Source organism: Nanorana parkeri, unplaced genomic scaffold, assembly GCF_000935625.1.
Source record: "Nanorana parkeri isolate BGI_ZX_2015 unplaced genomic scaffold, ASM93562v1 scaffold954, whole genome shotgun sequence".
NCBI lineage: Eukaryota > Metazoa > Chordata > Amphibia > Anura > Dicroglossidae > Nanorana > Nanorana parkeri.
In genome coordinates this window covers 595,441-604,874 of record NW_017307222.1, presented here as the reverse complement: position 1 = coordinate 604,874, position 9,434 = coordinate 595,441, and the positions used below count along the sequence as shown (strand labels likewise).

The 9,434-nt window shown below is 45.9% G+C and overlaps 1 protein-coding gene across 4 annotated transcripts in view; it reads right to left on the bottom strand.

Moving 5' to 3' along the window:
- Window positions 1-9,434, bottom strand: part of BAIAP2 (BAI1 associated protein 2) — a 114,183-nt gene that overhangs the window by 54,377 nt on the left and 50,372 nt on the right. For all 4 annotated transcript variants that reach the window (XM_018566509.1, XM_018566512.1, XM_018566511.1 and 1 more), the window contains exon 3: window positions 9,176-9,262. In XM_018566509.1, the coding sequence (XP_018422011.1) occupies window positions 9,176-9,262 (87 nt within the window). The remainder of the gene's footprint in view (window positions 1-9,175; window positions 9,263-9,434) is intronic.

Below are 9,434 nucleotides of genomic sequence, written 5' to 3'. Positions count from 1 at the left end.
GAGCAAAAAATAGGGGGGGAGAGAGAGATCAACAAATAGGAGGGGAGAGAGAGATCAACAAATAGGAGGGGAGAGAGAGAGAACAAATAGGAGGGGAGAGACAGATCAACAAATAGGAGGGGAGAGAGACAGAGCGAGAGAGCGAGCGAGACAGAGACAGAGACAGATCAACAACAGATAGAGGACAGATATAAAAAAAATTCTCACACACACACACACACACACACACACACACACAGGACAGAGATGAAAAACAGATGACAGACAACAACAAATACATTGTTGCAAAACATAAAGCACAATGGGAAGAAGATGCCGGGACTTTACCGGCGCCGCAATTGATACACAACAGCTACAGTTATGTAACAAAACGTTTCCTAAAATGTCCTTATTATACAAATATTTTAAAACCCAATAAAAGTAAAAGAACGGGGAGCGGTATACGTTTCTCCCAATGATACAAAGCGGACAATACTTGTAATTACAAATACCCTCAACATCCCGCCGATCCAGCGTGGCGCAGCAACACATTTATGTTCTTTTTTTATGGTTTAAAATATTTGTAGAATTAAAAAGGAAACGCACAGAAAAGTTTCCCTACACAGTCCTCGTGTTCTAGAGTTTGGAATATCTGTAAAATAAGGAATCTTTAGGAAATGTTTTTTTTGTGCATTTCCTTTTTATTCTACAAATATTTTAAACCATATAAAAAAATAGAACATGAATGTGGCGATACGCAGCGCTGGATCGGCGGGGCGTTGCAGGTATCCGTTTGGCATTTGAATTGACGAGCGCCGCGCCGTTTCATAGAATTGCTGCGTTTTTTACTTTTATTTGAAATATTTGTACAATAAAAAGGAAAATATGTCGGGAAAACATTTTGTGGCGTATCAGTGGCAACACCTTTCACTGGTGTCCTTAGCTATAATTAGGGATGTGGCGCAGCGTCTAACTAGCTGTCATTTCCGCATAATTAAAAATTGCAGCCAATCAGATCGCTGCAACGGCAAAGCTTGGAGTCTGCAGGTGGGTTCTACAAGAACAGCGTCTCAGCGAGCTTGTTTTAACCCTTTCATTGCCATGACGTGTAGGAAGCACCAAAATCGGCAGTCAAAAGGCTGAAGGTATGTCCAGGAAATAACCAAATTGATCCCCAAACCTCCTCCAAAAATGTGCCCCTTTTTCTTCTTTAACATTGCTCCTGTAGTCAGAAATTGTCTTCATTACTCCCTATGACATCACCAGGCTTGCAGATTTCTTGCAGGGACAGTTGTTAGGATCTCAGTTCTCACCTGACCTAGGCACGCCTCTGGAACTACATCTCCCAAGAGCCCTCTTCCTACACACATTGAAGGGAAATGTATCAAAACTGGAGCAGACAAAATCTGGAGCAGCTTTGCACAGCAGCCAATCGGCTTCTCTGTCTCATGTTTAAATCTTACTGGAGCAAACTGAAGAGAGAAGCTGATTGGTTGCCATGGGCAACTGCTCCACATTCTGTCTGCTATTAATAGTCTGCAAACATAATAATTCCCCCCATTGTGTTTGCCGACTATTCAAGGCAGCAGCATTGTTTTGTAGGGAAAGAATTCACTGCATATGGAAAAAGGGACAGGGAGAGGGACGGAGTTCTGTAGTCCAGCAGGCCCGGGGGCTGACAACATTTCAGTGCAGCAGAGGCACGGTGTTGTCAGCTGAAACAGGAAGTTAGGAGCTCACTGGGGTTTCCGACAGATCAACGGGTAGTTTTCTGTACCTGTTGCATTTTTAAAAAAGGGATAAAATGTAACAAAAAAAAGGGAAATGTACAAAAATATCATAGGTCAACAACAGTTAAGGAACTATGGCAAAGGAACGCAGCTACCCTCAAACTGTGTTTAAGATCAAGATCTTGGTTAATCATAGGAGCTACCACCCATGGGAGCTACAAGCGTCACCCTTGTTCAAATGACAACATTTTCTGTTCACGGTGTCACAATGCCCTTTGCCATGTACAGGAGAAGACACTGCGGGGCAGATTGGCCTCTCCGGGTGCGTGGTCACGGCCAGGGCCGGTGATCGATCAAAAGTTCGAACTTATCGAGTTGTGGGACCGCATGACTTCCGGTTTCCTCAGAACTACCAGGTTTGCACACAAAACATGTTGCGCACGAGCGCCATCCACGGCATTGCCCTATACACATAGACCACAGCAATAAAGTAATAAAATGATGTAGGATGACAGTAAGCCAGCACGTTCTTTATCTCAGGTGCCCCACTTAAGCGGAGGCCATATTGAGTGGGGCACCGGAGATAAAGAACGTGCTGGCTTACTGTCATCCTGCATCATTTTATTACTTTATTGCTGTGGTCTATGTGTATAGGGCAATGCCGTGGATGGCGCTCGTGCCCAACATGTTTTGTGTGCAAACATCGAAGTTCTGAGGAAACCGGAAGTCATGCGGTCCCACAACTCGATACATCACCGGATTTACTCTACCTGCCAAACAAAACATGCGACAGCTTCCCCGCTGTACATTTAGCTCTGCTTGCCCAAAGCCGGGCTAAATGTAGAAAACAACTACCAGCCCGGGCATCGGAATTCCACACCCCTGCTGCCCCTCTACTCCCTGCTGTCCCAAGGCCGGGCCTTGTGGGAAATCCAGCCCCCTGCTCTGCTCCAGCGTTGTGCTCTCCATCAGTGCATTGATGCGGGAGACAGAGAGACAGACAATCTAGGAGGGTGTCAGGAAGCAGAATGTGTCATCATTGGCGCTCCTGATTGACATGTGTAGACAGAGTTGTCCTTAAAGTGTGGAATTGGCTCCTTGTGTCACATTTCTCCTCCCCAGAAAAGCAGGTCAGCGTTCTGTGATTAATCCCATCGGCCGTGGTGTCTCCCGGCGCAGTCTCCCGCAGACATTGTTCGGCGCCGTTAAAGAGCGGATTTTAATATGTATTAATCTTGTTTGGCTGCGCGGAGCGGAGAGTTAATTTAATGTCGGCGAGGATGAAAAGTGAGTGCCGTCGGAACAGATCCGTGTAATTTGGGTAATGGGGATGGCTGAGGACACGGAACACCTCCCACAGCGGCTAATCGAAAGTGCCGCCGACTGACAGTTCAGGTGTGGAGGCCGAGACCACGTATGGATCTTATTCCTGCAAATTGTACTTAAAGAGAAACTCCACCCCCATAGATGAATGAGGTCCATGGCCACATATGCAAATTTTGAGCATGCAGAGACGTGATGCCGGTATCCGCCATGTCCCATAGACTACCAAGCGTGTCTGCGCATGCACCACATTATCCACACACATGCACAAACAAGCCATGGTCTCTGCATATGTGGAGACACACATGCCAGAGACTGTGGCGCGTTTGTGCACGTGTAGAGGATGTGGTGAATGCGGAGACACGCTCGGTGGTGTATGGGACCTGGCAGAGACCCACGGAACGTGTGCACATGCTCAAAACTTACATGTGGCCATGGCCATGGACATGCACATGCCCTAGATCTAGCATGCACCGCATTCTCCACACAGGCACAAACACACCACAATCTCTTCCAGGCCTATGTCATGTGTGTCTCCAGATACATTTTTTTAAGCATGCAAACACATGCCGAGGGTCTCGGTCAGGTCCCATAGACCACCAACATGTCTGCGCATTGCACCCGATTAACAGTTTGCGCAGCGCTTTACAATATAAGGAAGACATTGCAATTACAATACAATTCAAGACGGTAAGAAGGGCCCTGCCCCTGAGGAATGTTAAAATCCGTCTAAACACATCCTGTTAGCCCCGCCCTCTCTCATGGGAAAATACCAAAATGTAAAAAACAGGCAGTGATACCAGTTTACATAAAAACGATCCCGAGCTCTGCTGTGCCCAGGGATCAGCATGGTGGCTCTCCGGTTTCAGAATGCGGAAGTGATGTATATGCGAGCCGAGAAGGAGAGAGCGAGCAGAGAAGAGAAGGAGAGAGCAAGCAGAGAAGAGAAGGAGAGAGCAAGCAGAGAAGAGAAGGAGAGAGCAAGCAGAGAAGAGGAGAGAGCAAGCAGAGAAGAGGAGAGAGCAAGCAGAGAAGAGGAGAGAGCAAGCAGAGAAGAGGAGAGAAGAGGAGAGAGCAAGCAGAGAAGAGGAGAGCGAGGAGAGAAGGAGAGAGCAAGCAGAGAAGGAGAGCGAGCGAGCAGAGAAGAGCATATTCCTCAGTGAAACATGGAAGACGCATCTACAATAAAATGTTGACTTCCTTCTCGGCAGCCCACAGATCTGCAGCACAATTGTCACCCTCCTCACGATACAACGTTACTGTTCATTGTTCAAGGAAACGCAGCATTAAAAACAGATCTCATACATGAATCGGAACATGGAGAGAGAGCGAGAGAGCCCGGCCACAAGGACATTTGTCACTGACTATTTCTGTAGGGCATTATGCTGGGGATGGTGATGGGGGGGCGCTCAGCACAGGATAGAGGGATGTGATCTATTTTGTGAGAGAAGAAAAGAATGATCAGAAATCAATGACTGGGCCGGGGGGAAGAGGCCGGAGACCGATAATGTACATATAGCCTTTGTAGAGGTTTTATTTTTTAGCAGTACAATGTAAATGATTTATAAATGTGAATGATATACAGATCCCAGGAATGAACTTTGTATTTGCTCCTTTTTGGCCCATTAAAATATCCCTTTTAAAAAAAAAAAAAAAAAAAGAGTCCCGTAATATTTGTTCAATATGTGCAAAAATAAAAGAGGATCAGTTGATCACGCCAGAAGTCCAGTGAGTTGATACCTTCTGTGCTGCACTCTTATCAGTTACATTGTTCCCGGCTGTCACTTTTCAACAGAACACCTCCCCCTTATGGCTTTTAGAGAAGGAGGGGTTCTGTAGTCCTTACTAGGAAGGCTGGACGCTGTTTCTCCATACATACAGTGAGTGAGCGTTGTCACCCTAGGACAGGAAGTGTTACTGGAAGGATCACCAGGTGAAAATAAATGAATAAAAAGCCTGGAAAAAACGAATGCAGCCGCCACATCTCCGGACCGGTCAGCTGCAATAGATTTCATGTTCTTAGGTCCAGATAAACTTGAAGCATTTATAGTTATACTTTGTCTTGTCTTATGATTACAAAGATTGCAATTCCAACCTTCTCCTGAAAAATGCCGCCTGTCACACTGTACAGGACACGGACAGGAAGTTGTTAAACCGACATGTTCAGGCTCTCGTCTCCATTACACGGCCTGGTTTAGATTTGGCTCCAGGTCAGGGTGGAGTTCAGTTGTTTGGGCCGGTTGCAGGTTTAATGTAACAAATCAGGTGTGTCAGGATATGCAAAGTGACCCGGCCAAGTTTCTATTGTTGTCTATAAGAAGTCATTTGTATCCTGGTCACCCTTTGTATGCCAAACTGTCCCAGAGCACCTGAAGTTCTGGAGGGAACATGTGCAGAAGAGAACAGACACTCCACCTCCCACCTGCATAGGCCACATCTGCAATTTTACACATAAGGCCCCGTTCCTACGCTCAGTAAAACACGCAACAGGTGAAAACCCATGTTTGCCTATGGGCATGGTTCTCACCTGCGCGTTTTTACCGCCCGATCGTGTGGTAAAACGCCATACGCCCAAAAGAAGTACATGAGCTTCTTTGGGGCGTATGAACGCCCGTATCCCGCTATTATCAGCTGGATACACCCTCGGAAACGTGCGTTTCTTTTACCGCAAATCGCGGTAGAAACGCGCGGCAAACGCGAGTTTCCAATACGCTGAGGTGTGAACCCAGCCTAAAAAAGGTACCAAACCAGCTTCAGAGTTTCTGTTGTGCCCAGCTGTACGCAAATCCCTCAACCCAACTTCCTAGTGCTGGAATAGGTAAATGAGAGGTCTAGATCCGCCCAGACTAACATAACCAGAGCCACCGTGCCTCGAATGCAGCCAGTAACACTAAACTAAAGGCTTACAATTATTTGTGCATGGGAGAAGGTGAGCAGATCAACTTGCCGAGTCTTCTCTACCTTCATTCCAAGAGCTTAGCAGAGCAGAAATATCACCGATCATCACTGTATGTCTCAGCTGGCAGCAGAAAATCAATACCCTACAGAGGCCTTACAAAAGCACATTTTATAAATGACAGCAACCAAGCACGGCACCTACCTCACCATCCAAGCACAGCACCCACCTCCCCATCCAAGCACGGCATCACTAGTGGGTCTATTTATAAAATGTTGTCACCCAGGATTTAAACATTTTTCCAACTGAATCCAATTTAAAACATGTGTGAATTTTGGATTAATCTTTGGGTGACAGCATTTATAAAATATAACAGTGCAAAGTAACAGTGCACCCAAATATTGAAGGGTAAACCTCTTTTTACCGATATCCCATCTATGTATATAAACGTATCATTTCTTGTCACAGTAAATCTATAGATCCAACATCGCAGTCCATGAGCCACGGAGGTTCAGAGAGTTCACCATGACCAGACACCCAACCCAACAATATCAACCTCTCCGTCCAAGAACCACGGAGGTTCAGAGAGTTCACCACCATCACACTGGTCCTCCATGACCAGACACCCAACAATATCAACCTCTCGGTTCAGAGAGTTCACTGCCATCACACTGGTCCTCCAAGACCAGACACCCAACAATATCAACCTCTCGGTTCAGAGAGTTCACTGCCATCACACTGGTACTCCATGACCAGACACCCAACAAAATCAATGTCTCAGTCCATGAGACCTGGAGGTTCAGAGAGTTCACCGCCATCACACTGCTGCTTCATAATCAGACACCCAACAATATCATTTCTCGTCACAGCACTCTGAAGACTTCACAGATTGAACAATATTAGAGCTGCAGCTAACGATTATTTTCAAAATCGATTAGTTAGCCGATTATTAAGTTCGATTAATCGGTTAATCGGATAAACTATAAAATAAAGTTTAAAAATGGCTCCAGTGATGGACTACTAGTTTGTATTGAGGTTGTAGTCCATCACAGGAGCAAGCTTGGACCGGTGGAAGTAAAAAAGAAAAAAATAGATAGTGTGGTGTGCAATATAGTGAAATGGAAAGTGTAAAATTATACAGCAATGCATGCAGAATGGCAACGGCTATAGAGGACTACAAAACCCAGCAAAAGCACATTATACAGCACAATGCAGAATACCGCCAGCTATAGAGGAATACAACAAATCCCGGCAATAGTACATAATAGCTGGCGGCATTCTGCATTGCGCTGTATAATGTACTATTGCTGGGTTTTGTAGTCCTCTATAGCTGGTGGTATTTAGCATTGTACCACTTTATAATGTATTATTGCTGGGATTTGTTGTACTCTTCTACAGCTGGTGGTATTCTGCATTGCGCTGTATAATGTATTATTGCTGGGACTTGTAGTCCTCTATACAGCGCAATGCAGAATATCACCAACTATAGAGGAGTACAACAAATCCCAGCAATACAGTGTATAATGTATTGCTGGGATTTGTATTCCTATGTATAATATACAGCACAATGTACCATCAGCTATAGAGGAATACAAATCCCAGCAATACATTATAGAGCACCATGTGGGGGAAAGTGCAGGCTTACCTGAGCAGTCTTCCAGCAACTTGCTTCTGAGATCGGACCTGTCTATCAGCAGCTGTCATCCCCCCACACCTGCTCCTCCTTACTACATCTCCCCGCGTCCCTGTGCCGATCGTGGATGTGGATGGGCAGGAAATGTGAGGCGGGGAGGAGGTGCGGCGTGTGGAGCGTGGATGCGAGCGGGTCTGGCAGCGGCGAGCGTGAGGTGAGGAGGAGGTGCGGCGCACAGCGTGTGGAGCCGTGAACAGGGCCAACTGATCAGAAGCCGATTAATCGATTATTGAAAAAGTTGACAACTTTTTCAATAATCGATTATAATCGATTATGTCGATTAGTTGTTGCAGCCCTAAACAATATTAACTTCTCAGTTCACTGAGCCACAGAGGATCAGAGAGTTCACCAGTCCAGGTGTTCACTCATGACCAGCCAGCAGACAATTCCAAGTCAAAATCTTTTTCACAATCTGACTTATTAATTACGTCCATTAAGAAAAAAAAAAAACCTTTTTGTTTCTTTTTAAACTCTGCCGCCTTTTCAGAGCAAGTCATTCAAGTACCCAAACTATGAGCAACAATGTATCTTTTTTGTGTGTCACTCGGCTGTAGATCCTCCAATCATCTCTGAATTGGTGCCGACACTGTCCTTCCATCTGGAGGGGGGATACTAATGTTCCACATGGTCCCTGTGTGTTGTACAGTAGTCACCGCTCCAAGCTCCACCCCGGGATGGACTACAATCTCATGTTTAGTTTACTGATTTGTACGGTGATTGTAGTCCATCCCGGAGCGAGCTTGGAGAGGCGACTACTTTACAACACACACAGGGACCAACGTTGGCTCAGTAGAATCGGGAAGTGAGCGAACACATACCATCGCTCGCTCACATCTCGATCATGTCCCTGCAGAGAGCCGTGACTGTCACTCACAGGCAGAACCCGCTGTCAATCACGCAGCTGGGTGGATCTCGACAGTAATATCGGGATCAGTCCCGACTGCGGCAGTCTCGGTATATCGTAAGCTGTAGCTCGCGGTATACTGAGCTTTGAGTGACGGGAGGACGCTAGTTTCTGTCCTCCAGTGACCCTTAGGAGAACCATGGGGAAAAACACTGACCCCATAGTTCTCCTTTAACATACAACCAATTTCTGCTCATTATAAATGCCGGCTCTGCTTCCATGTACCCCGCTGATCCTCCAGTCCACCAGCACAGGGTCTGTGACTGAAAACAGACTTCACAACTGCTGATGACTGGTAGCCGGTAGCCAGGAGGACAATATCTGAAAAGTGTGCCATGAGAAATTCGACACCGGCAGCACCAATTCTTTTCCATTCAGGGCGACAATGAAATGAGGATTCTGTACATCTGATTGGCTGCTTTGGGTAACAAGAAATGTCCTGTTGGCAAACATTTAATGCACTAGCCCGCCCCGCCCCCGCAAAATGTTCAAAGTAAAAAAAAAAGTGTTATTGGTAACCGGCTCCCCTTTAAGGCCTCGACCAAGACAGCCGGGGCCGCGCTTCAACCCTTCAGATCCAACTAGTTCTCCGCCAAATCGCAGAGGCGACGGTCGGGTCAACCCCCTCCGTGCAGAGCGAACAGACTCACCGAGCTCTTTGGATCCTTGGCTTTCACTGGCCAACTCTCCCATTTTTACCAGAGCGTCAAAGTAACCCTTCGCCGCAAACGTTACACCTGGAAAAAAAATAAAAAATAAAATAAAAGATATATCTAAAGTGTTAGAAATTCCATCAACCATCCCGACATTTCTACAGGTGTGAAAAGATTACAAAAAGTCTGGAAATATATTAAAGAGGATTTGCTTTTGAAACATATTGCAAAAAAATAAAAAAAATAATATATAGAT